General features: G+C 48.9%; 1 protein-coding gene across 1 annotated transcript in view; it reads right to left on the bottom strand.

The window, feature by feature from the left end:
- Window positions 1–25,373, bottom strand: part of UBE2O (ubiquitin conjugating enzyme E2 O) — a 107,002-nt gene that overhangs the window by 40,502 nt on the left and 41,127 nt on the right. Inside the window, exons 10-12 of the mRNA XM_075349569.1 lie at window positions 6,076–6,230; window positions 5,873–5,985; window positions 5,581–5,697 (exon numbers count right to left, since the gene is read on the bottom strand). Coding sequence (XP_075205684.1) covers window positions 5,581–5,697; window positions 5,873–5,985; window positions 6,076–6,230 — 385 coding nt within the window. The remainder of the gene's footprint in view (window positions 1–5,580; window positions 5,698–5,872; window positions 5,986–6,075; window positions 6,231–25,373) is intronic.

The following is a 25,373-nucleotide window of genomic DNA, read 5'->3' as shown; positions in this document are numbered from 1 at the left end:
GGGTGAAGATCCAACAGGGCCCGGGGCCTTTGTAGGGACCGGTCTGGACTGCAAAGCTTCAAGCAGCTTGGCAGACCATTTGTCCATAGACTGAGCCATGGATTGTGAGAGTGACTCAGAGTTTTTCAGCAAAAACTGCAAACTCTGTCCCTGCCGCCTGGACAGGGAGAGCAACGGATTCTACCTGAGCCGAGGGGCCCACTAGTGACCGAGGCTCTGGTTGTGGAAGCAAAACAGGGGTTGAGCATTGCTCACAGTGAGGGTAGGTGGAACCTGCAGGTAACTTAGCCGCACAAGAGGTACAGGTTGCAAAATAACCCTGTGTCTTGGCCCCCTTGCTCCTTGTGGACGACATGCTGTTGTCTCCTAGGAGAGTGATCACTGAGGGTATATGGGGAGGGTATACAGCCCGACCAAACAGATATATAAATATATATGGTATCTATTCCGGCACCCTGAGGGGACCAGCACCGGGTGACCGGTGTGGCTTACCGACCGCTAAAAAGCGGAGTGTGTGTCCTCCAGATGCCCTGCCTTAGGTCTCCCAGCATTGCAGAGCTCTTTCCAGGAAAACTTCCACAGGCAGAATGCCAAAGAAATGGCTGCCGGAGCTCTCAGGGGAGGAGAGAAGCCGGGGGCGGCGTTAGAAAAAGTGCAGGAATCTGGAGTCCCCACAGTGATCAGTGAGGGGGGGGAGGAACATACAGGATGCCCTGGCCCTCACAGCCGACGTCAGGCCGGCAGTCCCGCCCTTATCCCTGATAGACAGGCCCGGGGGCGGGAGTTTTGCAACTAGGCCGCAATTGAAGCCGGGGACTAAATTTAATACCGCGGCCGACAAACAGGCGCGGTCGGCGCGGAAGTCCGCCGGCCGTCACAAATAAGCAGCTGCTGCAGCGTCCGGGATGTAGGCGCTCCATGCACATCCCCCATGGGGGTACAGAGTACCTTAGTGATACAGGCCCCGGTCCCTGAGGATAAACGAACTCCTGTCCGACAGCTTCCCCCAGGGGCTGCGGAGGGAGCACGGTCCCAGTGACTGGATGACCGCTGAGGATCCCACTTCTCCCAGAGCCGCTAAGGGATGGTGAAGGAGACGGCATGAGGCTCCTGCCTTTGTACCCACAATGGGTACCTCAACCTTAACAGCACCGCCGACAAAGTGGGGTGAGAAGGGAACATGCCGGGGGCCCCGTGGGAGCCCACTTTTCTTCCAACCGATATAACTAAAATGAGACGATGAGTGGATGTGTGCCTCCTTCTACACAAAGCATAAAACTGAGGAGCCCGTGATGCACGGGAGGGTGTATAGGCAGAGGGGGGGTTACACTTTTTAAAGTGTAATACTTTGTGTGGCCTCCGGAGGCAGAAGCTATACACCCAATTGTCTGGGTCTCCCAATGGAGCGACAAAGAAATAGTAATTTGGATCCTACTAATATCAGAACTGTTTCTAATTCAATTTCCCACTTTAATGACCAGAAGCAATTTTGCCTGTTGGTCCTTAGAAATTAAATGTCTGCAGTATGAGGATCTCATTTCTTATCTGTCTGTAGGGTAAGCCTAGGACAAGCTAATAAACATATCTTATCTTTTACAACTGTGTTACATGATCATTAAGGTCCAGTCACACTAAGCAACTTACCAGCGATCCCAACAACGATAGGGATCGCTGGTAAGTTGCTAGGAGGTTGCTGGTGAGATGTCACACTGCAACTCTCCAGCGATCCCACCAGCAACCTGACCTGGCAGGGATCGCTGGAGCGTGGCTACACGAGTTGCTGGTGAGCTCACCAGCAACCAGTGACCAGCCCCCAGCGCCGCGTGGAAGATGCTGCGCTTGGTAACTAAGGTAAATATCGGATAACCAAACCGATATTTACCTTGGTTACCAGCGCACGCAGCTACACGTGCAGAGAGCAGGGAGCAGCGCACACTGAGCGCTGGCTCCTTGCTCTCCTAGCTACAGCACACATGGGGTTAATTACCGATGTGTGCTGCAGCTAAATGTGCACAGAGCAGGGAGCAGCGCACAATGCTTAGTGCTGGCTCCTTGCTCTCCTAGCTACAGCACACATGGGGTTAATTACCCGATGTGTACTGCAGCTAAATGTGCACAGAGCAGGGAGCAGCGCACAATGCTTAGCACTGGCTCCTTGCTCTCCTAGGTACAGCACACATCGGGTTAATTAACCCGATGTGTCCTGCAGCTACATGTGCACAGAGCAGGAGCCGGCACTGACAGTGAGAGCGGCGGAGGCTGGTATCAAAGGTAAATATCGGGTAACCAAGGACAGGGCTTCTTGGTTACCCGATGTTTACATTGGTTACCAGCCTCCACAGAAGCCGGCTCCTGCTGCCTGCACATTCAGTTGTTGCTGTCTCGCTGTCACACACAGCGATCTGTGCTTCACAGCGGGACAGCAACAACTAAAAAATGGCCCAGGACATTCAGCAACAACCAACGACCTCACAGCAGGGGCCAGGTTGTTGCTGGATGTCACACACAGCAACATCGCTAGCAACGTCACAAAAGTTGTTCGTTAGCAGCGATGTTGCTAGCGATGTTGCTTAGTGTGACGGGGCCTTTAAACTACCGGTAATTGTTAAGTGAAAACCATATAAGGCTATGTGCGCACGTTGCGTAATTACATGCAGTTACGCTACGCTTTGTAGCGCAGCGTAACTGCATGCGTCCTGCGTCCCCTGCATAATCTATGAAGATTATGCAGGAGACGTGCGCACGTGGCGTCTTAAAGCGCAGCGCTTCGGCTGCTGCCCGAAGCACGCGTTCTAAGAAGTGACATGTCACTTCTTCCGTGCGCTTTGCCTGCATCCCCTGCCCTGTCTATGGGAGGAGCTGCAGGCAGAGCGCATGGAATTGGCTTTTTTTTTTCACTACGGACATTTTCTGCAGCGATTTGAAGCGCACGTGTGCTCTTCAGATCGCTGCAGAAATGTCTGCAGTGACTGTACGCAACGTGCGCACATAGTTCAGACCTGTTCCCCTTAGGCTAATTTAATGGATCAATCAAAAGGGGTTGTTCAGCATAGGTATATGATAGGTCATCAATAGCAGATCGGGGAGGTCTAACTGCAGTGTCCCCACTGTGCAGCCATCTCCTTTGCTCTGGTGGGTTCATCCAAATAGTAGCAGCAGTTGCAGTTACTGCAGCACAGATCCTGTTCTTCCAGGAGCCACCAACAACCGCTACACTGAAATGAAGGCTGCGCTTAGAGGATCTGTTACATCAACTCAGCAGATTGGTGGGACTGTCGAGTCCTGGATCACTTTTAAGGTGGATCCAAAAAGGGAGCAATTAAATACACTGAACTCAGTTATATTATTCACTAGAAATAGGCCCGATGCTATCGCACCGGGAGTGCGGTGAAATGGAAATCTGTCTCTGCTTAGTGGTGCTGACAGGAGCAGTGGTGAAGGGGGCATGGGGCCTACAGATCTGGTGTGGGGGGGGGGGCCTACAGATCTGGTGTGGGGGGGGGCATACAGATCTGGTGTGGGGGGGGGCATACAAATCTGATGTGGGGGGGGGCATACAGATCTGGTGTGGGGGGGGGCATACAGATCTGGTGTGGGGGGGGGCATACAGATCTGGTGTGGGGGGGGGCATACAGATCTGGTGTGGGGGGGCATACAGATCTGGTGTGGGGGGGGCATACAGATCTGGTGTGGGGGGGGCATACAGATCTGGTCTGGGGGGGGCATACAGATCTGGTCTGGGGGGGCATACAGATCTGGTTGGGGGGGGGCATACAGATATGGTTGGGGGGGGCATACAGATATGGTTGGGGGGGGCATACAGATATGGTTGGGGGGGGCATACAGATATGGTTGGGGGGGGGGCATACAGATATGGTTGGGGGGGCATACAGATCTGGTTGGGGGGGCATACAGATATGGTTGGGGGGGCATACAGATATGGTTGGGGGGGCATACAGATATGGTTGGGGGGGCATACAGATATGGTTGGGGGGGCATACAGATATGGTTGGGGGGGCATACAGATATGGTTGGGGGGGCATACAGATATGGTTGGGGGGGCTGGGGGCATACAGATATGGTGGGGGGGGGCCTGGGGCGCTTATGTGCCCTTCAGTAATGAGCGCATTGTTTAGTAATGTGCTCCTGCTAGTTCCCTTCTGTCCCCTATTATGCAGTGTCTCACCTTTCCTCTGTGCCCATGAAGCCTGCAGCTGCAGCACACAGACCCCTCCATGATAGCGTCCGGTGTACGGAGCAGCTGCTGCAGGATGTTATGGTTTTACTGCAGTTGAATGCTTTACGGCGCCACAAAGCATTCAACTGCAGTAAAGCACTGACAGCAGAAGCGGCGTCCCCAGACAGGTGAGTATACAGCAGTGTGTGTGTCTGTGTTCAGTGTATACATGCATGTGCGCCGTGTGTGTGTGTACATGCTCTGTGTATCCATGTGTGTCTGCTTTGTGTGTATATGTGCTCACATGTGTATGCACGTGCAGTGAGGACCTGGAAGCCGGAGCATCGTTCGAACTGCGGCTGCGCAACTGACAGTGCCGTGGTGCATGACGGAATAGGTGGACATCCACAACTGTTGATTATGTATGTAGATGACCGTAATGCTTCTTCAGCCTGGCCCTCTAAATGACTACAGCACATATATTTTTTTAGGTGATTAAAAACTAGTTCTCTCTTATTTAAAATTAAAAACTTTATTCTATATATTTAAAATCACATTACTGCAGATTTTATTTTTGTTTTTTTAATCATTTTTGGATTTTTGAAAATACAAAAACAAAAAAACAGCATTTTTCAAGTCTATAGTTGTGTCTGCTGGAGTCTGAGATTTTGATATAGAACATGATCTAGTTAACTAATGTAAGGACCAAGATTTCAGACACATTGGGGGTTGTAATTAAAAAGGGTTTTTTTTATTTAGACTTTTTTAAATCTAAAAATGCTAAAATGGTTTTCTTTTTATGTAGTTATTACGCATATTTATAAACTGCCATACATTATCATCACTGTCACCAATCAGGCTCACAATCCAAGTAACCTATGATGGGGAGGAAAATCCACGCAGACACAGGGAGAACATATGAAGGCCATATGTCCTTTGTGGGATTTGAAAAGCAAGGGCACCAAAAAAGGGTGACTGGTGGGGAGAGTCATAAATGTTTTGTTACGGTTTCTGCCTTCTCCCTGTTCAATAAGCACTGTCTTTACAGCAGAATAAGAGGCGGCATTGCCAGGATTATTTGTTAAATCTAAAAAGAAATACATACACACATACACACACATACATATTATATATATATGTGTTAACTTTTTATTTCACGATTACTCATTAGAGATGCTGCTCAGCACTGGTTGTGACTCGATCGAGAATTGGGGTTTTTGGGCGCGAATCAAGTACCGAATATAATGGAAGTCAATGGAAACTCAAGCATTTTTAAACTCTGATGCTCGATTGAGTAACGAGCAGAGGGGAACATGCTCGCTCATCACCAATCACAATCTTTAATGATAAAACAATTATAAATCTTGATTTTCACACTGGCCCTGGGGCTATTTGAGGGTTACCTGGCTGCCATCAGCATGTGAGCTGCCGATATATATCACAATATCTGTGGCTCGGAAATGGAAGTCTGGATGGTCAGCAATGTCATAGACACTGACATCATCTTCTTCGCCAACGACCTAAGTAGAAGTAGAAATGTTTGCTTTTTACATTAATTCAGGAAAAGGCGTCAATTTTATCATCTTTTTAGGTTGATTTCAAAAAGCCTAGGACCATTTTCGATGACATTTGTGCTGCTCTCAGACTAACGTACGATTAGTACCCAACAACCCAAGAATGTTTTTAGTCCCTCACCTCGACATCAGTGGCTCCAGAATTCAACATGATCCATTTGACAACACATGTCCGCCCTGTGTGATCTCCGGACTGCACCACACCGTAGATGCAAGGATCCTGCAACGTGTGCCCTGCAGGTGAATGAAGGTACAACAACATCGTGAAGATGGAAACACTGCAGTTACTGAGAAGAACATGCCTCATGGTTATTCTTCACTGACCTCTCTTATCCACCACAAAATCGCCTGGACAGAACTCATTGTTGTCCATGTGATGAATAGGGATCAGCTCATTGGACCGAATGCTGGTTTCCACACTTCCATCTTGCCACATGACGTCCGCTGTTGACACCGTGGTGATTATTTCTACAGCCACCCTGCAGAGGAATGGTAAGAGGGTTAGTAAAACCATTATGTCCTCTAGTATTCATGAAGATACCCACCTAAGGCTGGACACACATCTATGCGAGTAAAATCAGTCCGACTGGGCTGAAAAAAAAAAACTCGTCTGATTTTAGTTCGTTAGGTCCGAGTGCAACGCAAGTGCGATGCTTTTTCTGAATAAATGAATGATTTTACTAGCGTGTGTAATGCGTTTTTACTATGTCATCTGCCATTCAGCTCTGCTACATGGCAGCTGACAGCAGACACAGACAGCCATGTAGCAGAGCTGAATGGCAGATGACAGCAGACACAGACAGAGCCGCACGATCAGAATGAACTCGGGTAAACTTCACCCGACTTCATTGTCATGCTGCGGCTCTGTCTGTGCCACGTCCTGATTAGCGGTCACCAGTGAAGGACTCACCTGTGACCGCTAAACTCCTGAGTAACTGAATTGAGCAGCCCTCTCTCATACTCACCGATCCCCGGCGCGGCGCTGCACGCCGTTCACACTGCTGCGGCGGCTTTTACTATTTTGAAAAAGCCGGCCGCTCATTAAACAATCTCGTATTCCCTGCTTTCCCCGCCCACAGGCGCCTATGATTGGTTACAGTGAGACACGCCCCCACGCTGAGTGACAGGTGTCTCACTGCACCCAATCACAGCAGCCGGTGGGCGGGTCTATACTGTGCAGTGAAATAAAATTTAAAAAACCGGCGTGCGGTCCCCCCCAATTTTAATACCAGCCAGATAAAGCCATACGGCTTAAGGCTGGTATTCTCAGGATGGTGAGCTCCACGTTATGGGGAGCCCCCCAGCCTAACAATATCAGCCAACAGCCGCCCAGAATTGCCGCATACATTAGATGCGACAGTTCTGGGACTGTACCCGGCTCTTCCAGATTTACCCTGGTGCGTTGGCAAATCAGGGTAATAAGGAGTTAATAGCAGCCCATAGCTGCCACTAAATGCTAGATTAATCATGTCAGGCGTCTCCACAAGATACCTTCCATGATTAATCTGTAAGTTACAGTAAACACACACACACACCTGAAAAAATAATTTATTAGAAATAAACATTAACAAATTCCCTGGTTCACCAATTTAAATAAGCCCCAAAAAGCCCTCCATGTCCGGCGCAATCCAGGATGGTCCAGCGCCGCTTCCAGCTCTGCTGCATGGAGGTGACCGGAGCTGCAGAAGACACCGTCGCTCCTGTCAGCTCCATGCAGCAAATGAGGTGAGTAGCGCGATCAGCTGAGCTGTCACTGAGGTTACCCGGTGGCCGCCACTGGATCCAGCGGTGGCCACGATTAACCTCAGTGACAGCTCAGCTGATCGCGCGGCTGTCTTCAGTTGCCGTGTGGAGCTGACAGGAGCGGCGGTGTCTTCTGCAGCTCCTGTCACCTTCATGCAGCAGAGCTGGAAGCGACGCTGGACCATCCTGGATTACGCCGGACATGGAGGGCTTTTTGGGGCTTATTAAATTGGTGATGAGGGAATTTGTTAATGTTTTTTATTTCTAATAAATTATTTTTTCAGGTGTGTGTGTGTGTTGATTTACTGTAATTTACAAATATACAGATAGCTCCATAATGTGGAGCTCCCCATCCTGAGAATACCAGCCTTCAGCCGTATGGCTTTATCTGGCTGGTATTAAAATTGGGGGGGACCGCACGGTTTTTTTTAATTATTTAATTATTTATTTCACTGCACAGTATAGACATGCCCACCGGCTGCTGTGATTGGGTGCAGTGAGACACCTGTCACTCAGCGTGGGGCATGTCTCACTGCAACCAATCATAGGCACCTGTGGGCAGTGAAAGCAGGGAATACGAGATTGTTTAATGAGAGGCCGGCTTTTTCAAAATAGTAAAAGCCGCCGCAGCAGTGTGAACGCCGTGCAGCGCCGCGCTGGGGATCGTCGAGTATGAGAGAGGAGGGGAAAATGACCGACAAGACAGAGGGACAGAGATAGTGACGGACCGACAGAGAGAGAATAGAGACCGAGAGGGAGAGACCGACTGACAGTGAATAGTGATTGACAGACATTGTGACACACTCGTTTCCAGTGTTTTAGGAAACATGCGAGAAATGTATTTAGAAATTCGGATGTCACTAGGATGGTGTGAGTGCCGTCCCGTGACATGCGATTATTTACACGCTCCCATAGACTTGATTTTGGAGACTCGCAGTAGAAACTCGCAAAAAAGCAGCATGCTCCGATTTGGACTGAGGGGGAAAAAAAAAATAAATAAAATTCGCAAATGCGAGCTGAATCATTGACTAACATGTGTCCGATTCCAATGCGAGTTTTTCTCGCATTGCTCTACTGCGAGAAACTCGCAAGTGAGAATCCACCCTAATGACGCTAGATCCGATGAGATTACTCCAAAATGTGGCATTTATATTGCCAAGGTACAGACAAATTATAGCTACTAGAAATTAGTCCAAACCAAACAAACCCATCTTGCAAAAAGGAAGCCTTAAGGCCCATACGGTCTCAATTTTTTTTCCCCACCCCTAAACAAATTTTTTTTTACATGAGTTAGTTAATAATTAACGAAGTGCACCCAGCTAAAAAACAAAAAAAAAAAACAAAAAATAAAAACAAGCCCATGTATAGTCAACAAGTCAACAACTAAAAAACAAAGTTATGGGTCCAAAAGGCCACAAGAAGGGTGGTCTTATGGGGTTATCCTGTAAGTCTCACTTCAGCATTGGGAGAGACTGGTGCTACAGCAGGCTAGAGGCACAAGTTGGGCACTTGCCATGTATCATGCGATCATTTTGTTCTGATTGATAGGACAAGTGGATGATACCTGCCAGACTGTGCACAGGACCTGACAAGTGACTGCCACGTGCCATTTCAGTAGGACCTCTCTTCTCAATGCAGGAGGGAGAAGGGCTGGGTAAGAAGTTTTAAAATCCCCCTTAGTCACTTAACATTAATTTGACCATAATTGGACAGCCATGATCACAACACAGATCAGTATGGATGGAGCAGGATCATCTACGTATGTGGTAACAAGATGTAAAGTTCTGAGGCCGTTTCAACCCCTTCCCACTGCCAATTTTCAGAAAGGCTCCTCTTCTTCTGAACAAAGTCACTGAATGGTTGGACCAGGGGAATGATATGGATATAGTATACCTTGACTTCAGTAAGGCATTCGACAAAGTATCACATGACATCTTCATTGAAAAAATGATCAATTATGGAATTGACAAAAAAAAAAAAATAAAAAAAAATAATCGGTTTTATGGATTCACAACTGGCTTAATGATCAAGCGCAATACTAAATGGATAAACCTCAACTTGGAGGAAAGTCAAAAGCGGGGGCCGCAAGCTCTCTCCTGGGGCCAGTGCTGTTAATTATCTTTAGAAATGATCTGGATAATGGAATAATTGGGAAACTCCTAACATTTGCAGATGATACTAAGATAGTTAGAGTAGTCAACACTAGAGAGGAGAGAGCGTATTCAAAAGATCTAGACACTCGAATAATGGGCCGAGGAGAACAGAATGGTGTTCAACAGGGACAAATGCCAAGTCCTACATCCGGGCAAAAGAAATGTAAAAAGCATATATAGTATGGGAGAGATAGAACTAGGTGATCACACCAGAGAAAAAAAAAAAAAGGATTTGGGCATAATAGTGGATCCCAGATTCAACATGAGCCAACAATGCGGAGCTGCAGCTAAAAAGGCCAACAAAATTCTGGGATGTATCAAGACAAGCATCGAATCTAGATCAAGAGAGGTCATTATTCCCCAATACTCTGCCCTGGTCAGACCCCACCTGGAATACTGGGTACAGTTCTGGGCGCCCCAATTCAAGAAAGACATCGATACAGTATATTAGAGCAAGTCCAGAGAAGAACAACCAAGATGGTAGAAGGTCTGCAAACCATGTCATATGAAGACCAGCTAAAAGAACTAGGAAGGCTGAGAGGAGACTTAATAGCGGTCTACAAATATCTGAACGGTAGTAACAGTGCAGAGGGAACTATCCTATTATCATTAGCACAAGGAAGTACAAGAAGCAAAGGAATGAAACTAAAAGGAAGGAGATTCAAATTACACATTAGGAAAAACTTTGACAGTGATGGCAGTCAGAGAGAAGAACAGGCTACCACGGGAGGTAGTGAGGTCTCAAAGGTAAATCTTCAAGCGGACGCTGGATAAACATATAGCCAGGATGATTTAGGTAAACCTGCACTCACAGGGGGTTGGACCCAATGGCCCTTGAGGATCCTTCCAACTCTATTATTCTATGAATCTTCCTAGAGCCAAATTATAGTTTTACGTTGATATAGCCATAAATAAAAACAAAAAAAAAACGCAGGGGTTGTTTTCCTAAACGAGTGGAACCATTTATTTTACTTTTTATTTTGTGGATCGGATAGACAGATTGCTGGGTGGGGCTGGGGAAAACCCAGCGGTCATGGTGCACATTGGTACTAATGACAAAGTTAGAGGCAGGTGGAAGGTCCTTAAAAATGATTACAGGGAACTAGGAGAGAAGCTGAAGTCTAGGACCTCCAAGGTGGTGTTTTCAGAAATACTACCGGTGCCATGAGCGTCACTAGAAAGACAGCGGGAGCTTAGGGAGATAAATATGTGGCTTAGAAATTGGTGCAGGAAGGAAGGGTTCGGGTTCATGGAGAACTGGGCCGACTTCTCAGTCGGCTACAGGCTCTACGGTAGGGACGGGCTGCACCTCAAAGGGGAAGGTGCAGCTGTGCTGGGGGAGAAAATGGTCAGACGGATGGAGGAGCTTTTAAACTAGGATCGGGGGGGAGGGAGGGTAGTGGAGCAAATAAGGGGATAGATAGAGCAGATAGAGACAGGGAGACGGTAGGGGTCAATGAAGGATTAGGGGGGGATGGGACATACAAGGAACGTAGGGAGGCTAGGAGTAATAAAGGTGTTAATAGGATTAAATGTCTACTGGCAAATGCAAGAAGTCTTGCAAACAAAATGAATGAATTGGAGACTCTTATGTCAACCATGGATTATGATGTGGTGGGCATTACGGAAACCTGGCTGGATGAAAGCCATGACTGGGTGACAAACATACAGGGTAAGGCTATGTGCACACAGTGCGTTTTTTTGACGCTGCGTTTTTGTGCGTTTTTGGCCGCTAAAAACGCACAAAAACGCACCTGCGTCGAAAAAACGCACGCGTTTTGCCGCGATTTGGTGCGTTTTTTTGCTGCGTTTTGCTGCGTTTTTGCTCACTGCGTCCTTATGCGTTTTTTATCAGTGAACAAAAAAAAAGAAGGGAATTTTGTTACTTACCGTAAATTCCTTTTCTTCTAGCTCTTATTGGGAGACCCAGACGATTGGGGTATAGCTACTGCCCTCTGGAGGCCACACAAAGCACTACATTAAAAGTGCAAGGCCCCTCCCCCTCTGGCTATACCCCCCCCGTGGTATCACGGGTTCTCCAGTTTTAGTGCCAAAGCAAGAAGGAGGAAGCCAATAACTGGTTTAAACAAATTAACTCCGAATAACATCGGAGAACTGAAAAACCGTTCAACATGAACAACATGTGTACCCGCAAACAACAAAAAAACATCCCGAAGGACAACAGGGCGGGTGCTGGGTCTCCCAATAAGAGCTAGAAGAAAAGGAATTTACGGTAAGTAACAAAATTCCCTTCTTCTTCAGCGCTCTATTGGGAGACCCAGACGATTGGGACGTCCAAAAGCTGTCCCTGGGTGGGTAAATAAATACCTCATGTTAGAGCTGCAAAACAGCCCTCCCCTATGGGGGTGTCACTGCCGCCTGCAGGACTCTTCTACCTAAGCTGGCATCCGCCGAAGCATAGGTATGCACCTGATAATGCTTGGTGAAAGTGTGCATACTGGACCAGGTAGCTGCCTGGCACACCTGTTGAGCCGAAGCCTGGTGACGTAATGCCCAGGACGCACCCACGGCTCTGGTTGAGTGGGCTTTTAGCCCTGAAGGAACCGGAAGCCCCGCAGAACGGTAGGCCTCTAGAATTGGTTCTTTGATCCATCGAGCCAGGGTGGCTTTAGAAGCCTGCAACCCCTTGCGCGGACCAGCGACAAGGACGAAAAGTGCATCGGCACGGCGTATGGGCGCCGTGCGGGAAATGTAGATTCTGAGTGCTCTCACCAGATCTAGCAAACGTAAGTCCTTTTCATACCGGTGAACCGGATGAGGGCAAAAAGAAGGCAAGGAAATATCCTGATTAAGATGAAAAGAGGATACGACCTTAGGAAGAAACTCCGGCATGGGGCGCAGCACAACCTTGTCCTGGTGGAACACCAGGAAGGGAGCCTTGGATGACAGAGCTGCCAGCTCAGACACACGCCGAAGCGATGTGATCGCAACAAGAAACGCCACTTTCTGCGACAGCCGAGAAAAGGAAACTTCCTTCAGAGGCTCGAAGGGCGGCTTCTGGAGAGCAACTAGTACCCTGTTCAGATCCCATGGATCTAACGGTCGCTTGTACGGGGGCACAATATGACAGACCCCCTGCAGGAACGTGCGCACCTTAGGAAGACGTGCTAGACGCTTCTGAAAAAACACGGATAGTGCCGAAACTTGCCCTTTAAGGGAGCTGAGCGACAAGCCCTTTTCTAACCCCGATTGCAGGAAGGAAAGAAACTTGGGTAATGCAAATGGCCAGGGAGACACTCCCTGGGCCGAGCACCAGGATAAGAAAATCTTCCACGTTCTGTGGTAGATCTTAGCAGAATTCGACTTTCTAGCTTGTCTCATTGTGGCAACCACTCCTTGAGATAATCCTGCAGATGCTAGGATCCAGGACTCAATGGCCACACAGTCAGGTTCAGGGCCGCAGAATTCTGATGGAAAAACGGCCCTTGGGACAGTAAGTCTGGTCGGTCTGGCAGTGACCACGGTCGACCGATCGTGAGATGCCACAGATCCGGATACCACGACCTCCTCGGCCAGTTTGGAGCGACGAGTATGATGCGGCTGCACTCGGATCTGATCTTGCGTAGCACTCTGGGCAAGAGCGCCAGAGGCGGAAACACGTAAGGGAGCTGAAACTGCGACCAATCTTGAACCAAGGCGTCTGCCGCCAGAGCTCTTTGATCGCGCGACCTCGCCATGAATGCCGGGACCTTGTTGTTGTGCCGGGATGCCATTAGGTCGACGTCCGGCACTCCCCAGCGGCGACAGATTTCCTGAAACACGTCCGGGTGAAGGGACCATTCCCCTGCGTCCATGCCCTGGCGACTGAGGAAGTCTGCTTCCCAGTTTTCTACGCCTGGGATGTGAACCGCGGATATGGTGGATGCTCTGTCCTCCACCCACATTAGAATGCGCCGGACTTCTTGGAAGGCTTGCCGACTGCGCGTCCCTCCTTGGTGGTTGATGTATGCCACCGCTGTGGAGTTGTCCGATTGGATTCGGATCTGCTTTCCTTCCAGCCACTGCTGGAAGGCTAGTAGGGCAAGATACACTGCTCTGATTTCCAGAACATTGATCTGAAGGGTGGACTCCTGCGGAGTCCACGTCCCCTGAGCCCTGTGGTGGAGAAACACTGCTCCCCACCCCGACAGACTCGCATCTGTCGTAACTACTGCCCAGGATGGGGGCAGGAAGGATCTTCCCTGAGATAATGAGGTGGGAAGGAGCCACCATTGTAGAGAGTCCTTGGTCGTCTGGGAAAGCGAGACTTTCCTGTCCAGGGACGTTGACTTCCCGTCCCATTGGCGGAGAATGTCCCATTGAAGTGGGCGCAGATGAAACTGCGCAAAGGGAACTGCTTCCATGGCTGCCACCATCTTCCCTAGGAAATGCATGAGACGCCGCAAGGGATGCAACTGGCCCTGCAGGAGAGATTGCACCCCTGTCTGTAGTGACCGCTGCTTGTTCAGCGGCAGCTTCACTATCGCTGCTAGAGTATGAAACTCCATGCCAAGATACGTTAGTGACTGAGTCGGTGATAGGATCGACTTTGGAAAGTTGATGATCCATCCGAAAGACTGTAGAGTCTCCAGCGTAGCATTCAGGCTGTGCTGACATGCCTCCTGAGAGGGAGCTTTGACCAATAAGTCGTCTAGGTAAGGGATCACCGAGTGTCCCTGAGAGTGCAAGACTGCTACCACCGCCGCCATGACCTTGGTGAAGACCCGTGGGGCTGTCGCCAGACCAAATGGAAGAGCTACGAACTGAAAATGGTCGTCTCCTATCACAAAACGTAGAAAACGTTGATGTTCTGTAGCAATTGGCACGTGGAGATAAGCATCTTTGATGTCTATTGAGGCAAGGAAGTCTCCTCTGGACATTGAGGCAATGACAGAGCGGAGGGTTTCCATCCGGAACCTCCTGGCGTGCACATGTTTGTTGAGCCGTTTTAGGTCCAGAACAGGACGGAACGAGCCGTCCTTTTTTGGAACCACAAAGAGATTGGAGTAAAACCCTTGCCCTTGTTCCTGAGGAGGGACTGGGATCACCACTCCTTCCGCTTTTAGGGAATCCACCGCCTGCAGCAGAGCATCTGCTCGGTCTGGATGTGGGGAGGTTCTGAAGAACCGAGCTGGAGGACGAGAATTGAACTCGATTCTGTACCCGCGAGACAAAATGTCCGTCACCCACCGGTCTTTGACCTGTGACATCCAAATGCCGGAAAAGCGGGAGAGCCTGCCCCCGACCGGCGATGCGGAGGGGGGGGGCTGGAAGTCATGAGGTAGCCGCTTTGGAAGCGGTACCTCCATTTGCTTTCTTGGGGCGTGTGTGAGTCCGCCACGAATCTGAGTTTCTTTGCGTCCTCTGAGTCCCTTTGGACGAGGTAAATGGTGTCTTGCCCGAACCTCGAAAGGACTGAAACCTCTGCTGCCACTTTTTCTGCTGAGGTTTGGATGTTCTGGGTTGTGGTAAAGAGGAGTCTTTACCCTTGGACTGCTTAATGATGTCAGCCAATGGCTCGCCAAACAGTCTATCTCTAGACAAAGGCAAACTGGTTAAACATTTTTTGGAACCAGCATCTGCTTTCCAGTCCTTTAACCACAAGGCTCTGCGCAAAACTACCGAATTGGCGGACGCCATTGAGGTGCGACTGGTAGATTCTAGGACCGCATTGATAGCGTAAGACGCAAACGCCGACATCTGCGTGGTAAGGTGCGCCACTTGCGGCACTGCTGGATGCATGATAGCATCCACTTTTGCTAAGCCAGCTGAAATAGCCTGGAGTGCCCATACGGCTGCGAATGCCGGAGCAAACGACGCGCCGATAGCTTCATAGACAGATTTTAACCAAAGGTCCATCTGTCTGTCATTGGCATCTTTAAGTGAAGCGCCATCCTCCACTGCAACTATGGATCTAGCTGCAAGTTTGGAAATCGGGGGGTCTACCTTTGGACACTGTGTCCAGCGCTTGACCACCTCAGGGGGGAAAGGGAAACGCGTATCTTTAGATCGTTTAGAGAAACGCCTTTCTGGGTGAGCGTCGTGCTTCTGGATTGATTCTCTGAAGTCAGAGTGATCTAACAAAGCACTCAATTTACGCTTGGGATAAAGGAAACGAAACTTCTCCTGCTCCGCCGCCGCCTCTTCTGCTGAAGGGGCTGGGGGAGAAATATCCAACAGCCTATTGATGGCTGAGATAAGGTCGTTTACCATGGCATCCCCATCCGGGGTATCCAGGTTGAGAGGGGTTCCAGGAGTGGATTCCTGATCACTCTCATCAGACCCATCACAGGGAGACTGATTGCGCTGAGACCCTGAGCAGTGTGAAGACGTCGAGGGTCTTTCCCAGCGAGCTCGCTTAGGGTGGCTGGGGCCATCATCTGAGTCATAATCCTCGGCCTGTGAAGCCGGGGACCCCCCTGTGGGCTGGATACATTCCAAGTAAGGGGGACCTGAGGACAGAGGCCTCGCCGTGCCCAGAGACTGAGCCCCATGCATAGATTGCAAGGTTTCAAGGATTTTTGCCATAGACACAGACATATTATCTGCAAAAACTGCAAAGTCTGTCCCTGTCACCGGGGCAGAACTTACAAGCGTCTCAGCCTGGGTCGCTACCTCTCCTGACTCCGGCTGGCGAAGCAGCACCGGGTCGGAGCATTGCACACAATGGGGGTCATCGGAACCTGCTGGTAGATTAGCCCCACATGCAGCACACGCAGTATACACAGCCCTTTTTGCCTTGGCCGCCTTGCGTTTTGAGGATGACATGTTGCTGCTTCCACAGAGCGATCTGGGATATGCAGCCAGAAGCGCACCTCACAGTGCAAGAAATACAATATCTATATATCTGTACCCAGTACACTGATACACAGTGAGGCACTAGAGGGACCAGCACAGAAAAATCGCTTACCGCCCGCTTAAAAAGCGGGTGTGTGGTCGCCAGATAGCCCCTAGTCCAGGTCTCCCAGAGCCTTGCGTCCTTCCTCCAGCCAGGCATGCATGTAATGGCTGCCGGCGTCTCGAGAGAGGAAGGGGGGCGGGCCCTGGGCGTTCCTGGCCAAGAGCGGGAAGCCTGCTTCCCTCTGTGCCAAGTGAGAGGGCTGGAGCATGTAAATCAGGCTCCAGCCCTCGTCGCTGCTAGCGAACAGCGTCTCTCCCCTACCCTGAATGACAGGGTGGGGGCGGGAACGAATCGGAGCTGCCGGCGTCCTAGGCCCAAAAAGCCGGGGACTAAATTTATAACCGCCGCCGCCGTAAAAGCGCGGACGGCGGATCCCCGGCGCACCACAAGTCACAGCAGCGCCGCCCGGTCCAGAGGGGGTCGGCGCTGCGTTCCCATACACAAAAAAGTCCCCCAGTAATCTGTAGGGACACCAACTCCACGTTGCGGTCCCCGGCGCACTACAACACCCAGCCAGCCCGGAGTGTGTCTGTGCCTGCCGGGGACACAGAGTACCTGTATGATGCAGGGCCTGTCCCTGATCGTACTCCTGCTCCGCCTCCATCAGGTTCTAATGGGTCTGTGGATGGAGCCCGGCGTCAGAGCTGAGAGGCCGGCAGGATCCCACTTCCACAGAGCCCTACCAGGGGATGTGGAAGGAAAACAGCATGTCAGGCTCCAGCCCTGTACCAGCAATAGGTACCTCAACCTTACAACACCATCCAGGGGTGAGAAGGGAGCATGCTGGGAACACTATATGTGTCCTCTTTTCTTCCATCCGAAATAGTCAGCAGCTACTGCTGACTAAAATCTGTGGAGCTATGCATGGAATGTCTGACCTCCTTCGCACACAAAGCTAAAACTGGAGAACCCGTGATACCACGGGGGGGGGTATAGCCAGAGGGGGAGGGGCCTTGCACTTTTAATGTAGTGCTTTGTGTGGCCTCCAGAGGGCAGTAGCTATACCCCAATCGTCTGGGTCTCCCAATAGAGCGCTGAAGAAAAAGGTCTGATGTAATTTCCTAATTTCCTTCTTCAATGTGTTCTTCATTCTCCACTAGTGTATGCAGAAGAGCAGACAGCTGCAGAACTACAAGGCTCAGCATACTCCATCCAATAGTGTATGCAGGAGAGCAGACAGCAGCTGCAGAACTACAAGGCTCAGCATGCTCCATCCAGGACTGTATGCTTGAGGGAGAGTCAGGGGGAGCAGACCTACAAGGCTCAGCATCTTCCATCCAATAGTGTATGCAGGAGAGCAGACAGCAGCTGTCGAACTACAAGGCTCAGCATCCTCCTTCCAGGACTGTATGCAGGATTTCTTTGCCCCCCCAAACAAAAAAAAATTACGTGGGCTTCGCCATATTTTTGTATGCTAGCCGGGTACAGCAGGCAGGTACGGGCTGCCCCCAACCCCCAGCTGCCTATTTGTACCCGGCTGGGAACCAAAAATATAGGGAAGCCCTTTTTTTTTTTTAAATTATTTCATGAATTTCATGAAATAATTTAAAAAAAAAAAAAAAAAATGACGTGAGCTTCGCCCAATTTTTAAGTCCAGCCGGGTACAACTAGGCAGCTGGGGATTGGAATCCACAGTGCAGGGTGCCCATACTTTCTGGGCACCCCCGCTGTGAATTGCAGTCCCGCAGCCACCCCAGAAAATGGCGCTTTCATAGAAGCGCCATCTTCTGGCGCTGTATCCAACTCTTCCAGCTGCCCTGAAGCCGGGTGGCTCGCCGGGTAATAATGGAGTTAGGGTTAGCTGTATATTATCAGCTAGCCCTAAGCCCAAAATTCATGGTGTCACGCCAATATTAGACATGGCCACCATGAATTTCTAGTAAAGATAAAAAAAAAAAAAAAACACAACACACAGAAAAATATTTTTATTAGAAATAAAACACAACACAATTAGTGACTCCATCTTTATTGAAATAAAGAACCCCCCTCCGCAGTAATCCTGGGTCAAGGGTCCCGCGCCGTCCAATCCGGATCCAATATCATCTTATCGGTTTGCTGGAAGGCAAAGTGATCAGATGATGTGTCAGGTTCAAGTGCCTGAATCCCATCACACATCAGCTGATTGTATAAAAGCCGTTTATACAATCAGCAGATGAATCGGTGCAAAAAAAAAAAATAAAAAAAATACTCACTTATGTGCTGATTACCGGCAGCTCCTGCAGCGATGGGGCGGGAGTCTGATCCCGTCCGATCGCTGCAGCAGCTGCCGGTAATCAGGGATGAAGTCTCCTGACGCATCCGCTGATACCGGCCGGGCGCCCGCGTCACCGCGATACTTACGATCACCTGATGCGCCAGGTGACTGCATCAGGTGATCCATCGCCAGGTCCTGCATCTATCGGAGGTTTTCCGGCCGTCTGCACACAGCCGGAGCGGCGATACCGTGAGAGGAGATGGGAGCGGGCATGGCACCGCGAGGCTGCAGACAGGCGAGTATAACTTTTTTTTTTTCTACTGTTAACTTTTGTTTTCGCAGCCGCTTCCACCTCCCGCCCAGACGGCAGCATACATGCACAGGACGGGAGATGGAAGCGGCGGTGACGGTACCGGGAGGATTCACGCTTCTGTATATACTGACAGAAGGAATCCTCTTCCTGTACACGTCACTTAACTACCCACCTCCTGCGTTTATAGCTGCGTTTTTGGTCTTAGAAACGCACCAAAACGCAGCTATTTGCATTTTTCATTGCGTCTTTCAACATCCCATTGCACTCAATGGATGAAAAACGCGGTGAAAAACGCTGGAATAATTGACATGCTGCGCTTTTGTGGTCACCACAAAAACGCAGCTGAAAAAAAAACGCTGTGTGGGGACAGCAAAAATGAAAACTCATAGACTTTGCTGGGGAAGCAAAGTCATGCAGTTTTGAGGCCAAAAACGCACCCGAAAAACGCGCAAAAACGCCGAGAAAAACGCACTGTGCGCACATAGCCTTATAGTACATTTAGGAAGGACAGAAAAGGCCAAAAAGGTGGTGGGGTGTGTATATTTATTAAATCTAACCTAAAACCTGTGTTGTATGATGACATTGAGGGGAACAGCAACAATGTAGAGTCAGTATGTGTAAATGTACATGGGGAGGGGAATAATGGAAAAATGCTAATTGGAGTTTGCTATAAGCCTCCTAACATACCTGAACAAATAGAGGGTGAAATGCTGGAACAAATTGAAAAGGCAGCTAATAATAATAATCGGGTTCTTATTATGGGGGATTTCAACTATCCAGACATTCAGTGGGACATAGAATCTTCTGGTTCTGCTAAAAGCTGTAAGTTCTTATCTACTATTCAAGACCATTTCCTCTCTCAGATGGTAGGTGAACCGACCAGGGGAGATAATTTGCTAGATCTGGTCCTGTCAAATAGACCGGATACAATTTCAGATCTACAAGTCCGGGAGCACTTGGGCACCAGCGATCATAATATGGTAAGCTTCAACATAATATTCAATAGAACATTTCAAAGGGGGAATGCTAAAACCTGGAATTTTAGGAAAGCTGATTTCAACAAATTAAGGGAAGAGCTTAAATGTGTAGATTGGGACAAAGTCATGGTAACTGGGGATACCGAACATAAATGGGGAAAGTTTAAGGATATACTACTAGAGTCCTGTAAAAAACGTATACCCTCTGGTAATAAAATGTCCAGGAATAAAAAGAAACCACTATGGATAAATAAGACTGTACAAAGTATAATAAAACAAAAACAAAGGGCATTTAAAATCTTAAAGGCTGAGAATACAGAAATAGCATTGCAGGAGTATAAAGATATCAATAGGAAATGTAAAAAAGAAATCAAACAAGCAAAATTAGCTACTGAAACTAAAATCGCCAATGACATTAAAATAAATCCCAAAATCTTTTATAAATACATTAATGCCAAAAGGAAAACAAAGGATAGTATCGGCCCCTTAAAATATAATAACAAGTTAGTTATAGAGGACAAACAAAAGACTGAGATATTAAATAGGCATTTCTCATCTGTATTCACCAAGGAACTGACTGTACCAGGGATCATTCAACAAGTGAAAAATCAAAGTCCACCACCCGATATAATTAATTTAACACAAGATGAAGTACGCCTATGTCTGAGTAAATTAAACATTGACAAATCCCCAGGGCCAGATGGCATTCATCCACGAATATTGAGGGAATTAAGCTCCGTAAATCGACAGACCGCTGTATCTCATCTTTTTAGACTCGCTTGTAACAGGGTTGGTGCCTCAGGATTGGAGGATTGCTGATGTGGTACCGATATTTAAGAAAGGTAAGCGGGTAGATCCAGGCAACTACCGTCCAGTAAGCCTGACATCAGTAGTATGCAAAGTTTTTGAGGGCATTTTAAGGGATGACATGCAAAAATATATTGCAGAAAATAATATGATAACTGACAAACAGCATGGATTCATGAAAGATAAGTCGTGTCTAACCAACCTGTTGGGGTTCTATGAGGGGGTAAGTTCAAACCTGGATATTGGTAATGCAGCTGATGTGATTTATTTGGACTTTGCAAAGGCATTTGATACTGTACCACATAATAGCCTTATACTAAAGCTCCAGAAGCAAGGACTAGGGGACACAATATGCAACTGGGTAAGGAATTGGCTAAAAGATAGGAAACAAAGAGTAGTCGTAAATGGTACATTCTCTAAATGGGATATAGTCAGCAGTGGGGTGCCGCAGGTATCTGTGCTTGGACCGATTCTTTTTACTCTCTTTATTAATGACCTTGTGGATGGGATTGATAGTTTGGTGTCATCGGCAAAGACTGACACTGTACTATGTAGGATATTAAAAACTGACCTGGATAGTACAATATTACAAAAAGATCTGGATAAGATGTCAGAATGGGCAGATACTTGGCAAATGAGATTTAATGTTGATAAATGTAAAGTAATGCACCTAGGACTGAGTAATCCTATAACTGCATATACATTAAATGGAAGTAAACTCGGGACTACAGAACAGGAGAAATACTTGGGTATTCTCATTACAAATAAGCTGAGCAGCAGCACTCAATGTCAAGCAGCAGCTGCTAAAGCAAACAAGATTTTAGGGTGTATAAAAGAAGGGAATTTTGTTTACTTACCGTAAATTCCTTTTCTTCTAGCTCCTATTGGGAGACCCAGACAATTGGGTGTATAGCTTCTGCCTCCGGAGGCCACACAAAGTATTACACTTTAAAAAGTGTAACCCCTCCCCTCTGCCTATACACCCTCCCGTGCATCACGGGCTCCTCAGTTTTGGTGCAAAAGCAGGAAGGAGGAACTTATAAATTGGTCTAAGGTAAACTCAATCCGAAGGATGTTCGGAGAACTGAAACCGTGAACCAAAGAACAATTCAACATGAACAACATGTCTACACAAAAGAACAACAGCCCGAAGGGAACAGGGGCGGGTGCTGGGTCTCCCAATAGGAGCTAGAAGAAAAGGAATTTACGGTAAGTAAACAAAATTCCCTTCTTTGTCGCTGCATTGGGAGACCCAGACAATTGGGACGTCCAAAAGCAGTCCCTGGGTGGGTAAAGAATACCTCGATAAAAAGAGCCGTAAAACGGCCCCCTCTTACAGGTGGGCAACCGCCGCCTGAAGGACTCGCCTACCTAGGCTGGCATCTGCCGAAGCATAGGCATGCACCTGATAGTGTTTCGTGAAAGTGTGCAGACTCGACCAGGTAGCCGCCTGACACCTGCTGAGCCGTAGCCTGGTGCCGCAATGCCCAGGACGCCCCTACGGCTCTGGTAGAATGGGCTTTCAGCCCTGAAGGAATCGGAAGCCCAGACGAACGGTAGGCTTCAAGAATCGGTTCCTTGATCCACCGAGCCAAGGTTGACTTGGAAGCCTGCGACCCCTTACGCTGGCCAGCGACAAGGACAAAGAGCGCATCAGAACGGCGCAGGGGCGCCGTGCGAGAAATGTAGAGCCTGAGTGCTCTCACGAGATTTAACAAGTGCAAATCCTTTTCACATTGGTGAACTGGATTAGGACAAAAAGAAGGTAAGGAGATATCCTGATTGAGATGAAAAGGGGATACCACCTTAGGGAGAAATTCCGGAACCGGACGCAGAACCACCTTATCCTGGTGAAACACCAGGAAGGGGGCTTTGCATGACAGCGCTGCTAACTCAGACACTCTCCGAAGTGACGTGACTGCCACTAGGAAGACCACCTTCTGCGAAAGGCGTGATGACTGGACGCCACACTGATCCTCCCCAGATGGGCCCACTATAAGATTGGCTTTCATCTATTACGGTGACTCCTGACTACACGGGGAGACAGCTAATAGGGACCTTTCTGGGTAATCATCATGATATGGGTGACGGTATAAGCCTATTAAGGCTGTCGGCAACATTGGTGACCAGTGGAGGACAATTATTCTGACTGACACATTTAAGTGGAACTGGCAATATTGCGGACTAGAGGTATTCAGCCGTCTGCCACAGTCCTTATCCTGAGCACATAGCGTATATTCTATGATGGATCTGACATTCCAGGGTCCGGTTGTGACTGCATAAATGCTTTAACAGTGTGAGACAGGCACCTGCATTTTGATAAGGTGCACAAGTTATCTTGACTAACCTCATGATTGACCAGCTGGGTAGACAGTGTATTATCTTCTTATTCCCGCCTGAAGTGAACAACCTGTACCACTACTGAATTGTTCAAAAGTGGACACTTCGTTCAAGAATATGTTGGAAAGCCCCTGATGAGCCCCCAACATTGACAAGGGCGAAACGCGTCGGGCATTTCTTGAACCTTCGTATACCCAATATGATTCATGTCCGTAATGGGCATTTGTTGTACTAATTACATATGAACTGTGCCTATAATTGACAATAGCATACTATGGTCTCTATCTATGTGACTCTCATTTCTATCCTTTATACTGAGCACATGGACTCCTAATATATGACGACATCCCAGGACCCTACCCTCACTCACCCAAGTAGTGATACAGACAAATTAGCTACTGTGGACTGAGCACCTCTTCCTCACTTTGGTGTTACCAGTGTTGGGGTTGATTCCATCTTTTAGGGGATATCTCTTACCCTTGAGGGAGGGACCGAGTAGGGTTAAGCCGTCGAAGAACGGGGGCGTCTTTACCCTAGGACGCCGACCCCCGTCGTTGAGGAAGGGTTAGGCAAGGGAAAGTACCTCCTCCCTTTCTCAAATACTCTTATTTTAAATGTATGTGTTGTAAGTAATTTTTGATTAATAAAATAATTTTATTTAAAGTAGTCATAATTCGGTTTTGCACCCTGTTGAGATCCCAGGGTTCTAGCGGACGCTTGTAAGGTGGGACTATGTGGCAAACCCCCTGCAGGAACGTGCGTACCTGCGGAAGCCTGGCTAGACGCTTTTGAAAAAACACGGAAAGCGCAGATACTTGTCCCTTGAGAGAGCCGAGAGACAAACCCTTGTCCATTCCGGATTGAAGGAAAGACAGAAAAGTGGGCAAGGCAAACGGCCAGGGAGAAAAACCCTGATCAGAGCACCAGGATAAGAAGATCCTCCACGTCCTGTGGTAGATCTTGGCGGACGTTGGTTTCCTGGCCTGTCTCATAGTGGCAATGACCTCTTGAGATAACCCTGAGGACGCTAGGATCCAGGACTCAATGGCCACACAGTCAGGTTGAGGGCCGCAGAATTCAGATGGAAAAATGGCCCTTGAGACAGCAAGTCTGGTCGGTCTGGTAGTGCCCACGGTTGACCCACCGTGAGATGCCACAGATCCGGGTACCACGACCTCCTCGGCCAGTCTGGGGCGATGAGGATGGCGCGGCGGCAGTCGGACCTGATCTTGCGTAACACTCTGGGCAGCAGTGCCAGAGGAGGAAATACATAAGGCAGTCGAAACTGCGACCAATCCTGAACTAATGTGTCTGCCGCCAGAGCTCTGTGATCTTGAGACCGTGCCATGAATGCCGGGACTTTGTTGTTGTGCCGAGACGCCATTAGGTCGACGTCCGGCGTTCCCCAGCGGCAACAGATCTCTTGAAACACGTCCGGGTGAAGAGACCATTCCCCTGCGTCCATGCCCTGGCGACTGAGAAAGTCTGCTTCCCAGTTTTCTACGCCTGGGATGTGAACTGCGGAGATGGTGGAGGCTGTGGCTTCCGCCCACAGCAGAATCCGCCGAACTTCTTGGAAGGCTTGACGACTGCGTGTGCCGCCTTGGTGGTTGATGTACGCCACCGCCGTGGCGTTGTCCGACTGAATTCGGATCTGCCTGCCCTCCAGCCACAGCTGGAACGCCTTTAGGGCTAGATACACTGCCCTTATCTCCAGAACATTGATCTGAAGGGAGGACTCTGTCGGAGTCCAGGTTCCCTGAGCCCTGTGGTGGAGGAAGACCGCTCCCCACCCTGACAGACTCGCGTCCGTCGTGACCACAGCCCAGGATGGGGGCAGGAAGGATTTGCCCTTCGACAAAGAAGTGGGAAGAAGCCACCACTGAAGAGAGGCTTTGGCTGCCCGAGAAAGGGAGACGTTCCTGTCGAGGGACGTCGACCTCCTGTCCCATTTGCGGAGAATGTCCCATTGGAGTGGACGCAGATGGAACTGCGCAAATGGAACTGCCTCCATTGCTGCCACCATCTTCCCTAGGAAGTGCATGAGGCGCCTCAAGGGGTGTGACTGGGCTCGAAGGAGAGATTGCACCCGTCTGTAGTGAAAGCTGTTTGTCCAGCGGTAGCTTCACCATCGCTGAGAGAGTATGAAACTCCATCCCGAGGTAAGTTAGCGATTGGGTCGGTGTCAATTTTG

The sequence above is a fragment of the Anomaloglossus baeobatrachus genome, chromosome 5 (genome assembly GCF_048569485.1).
Source record: "Anomaloglossus baeobatrachus isolate aAnoBae1 chromosome 5, aAnoBae1.hap1, whole genome shotgun sequence".
In the NCBI taxonomy this organism is placed as follows: Eukaryota; Metazoa; Chordata; class Amphibia; order Anura; family Aromobatidae; genus Anomaloglossus; species Anomaloglossus baeobatrachus.
This window is presented reverse-complemented; position numbering and strand designations above follow the sequence as displayed.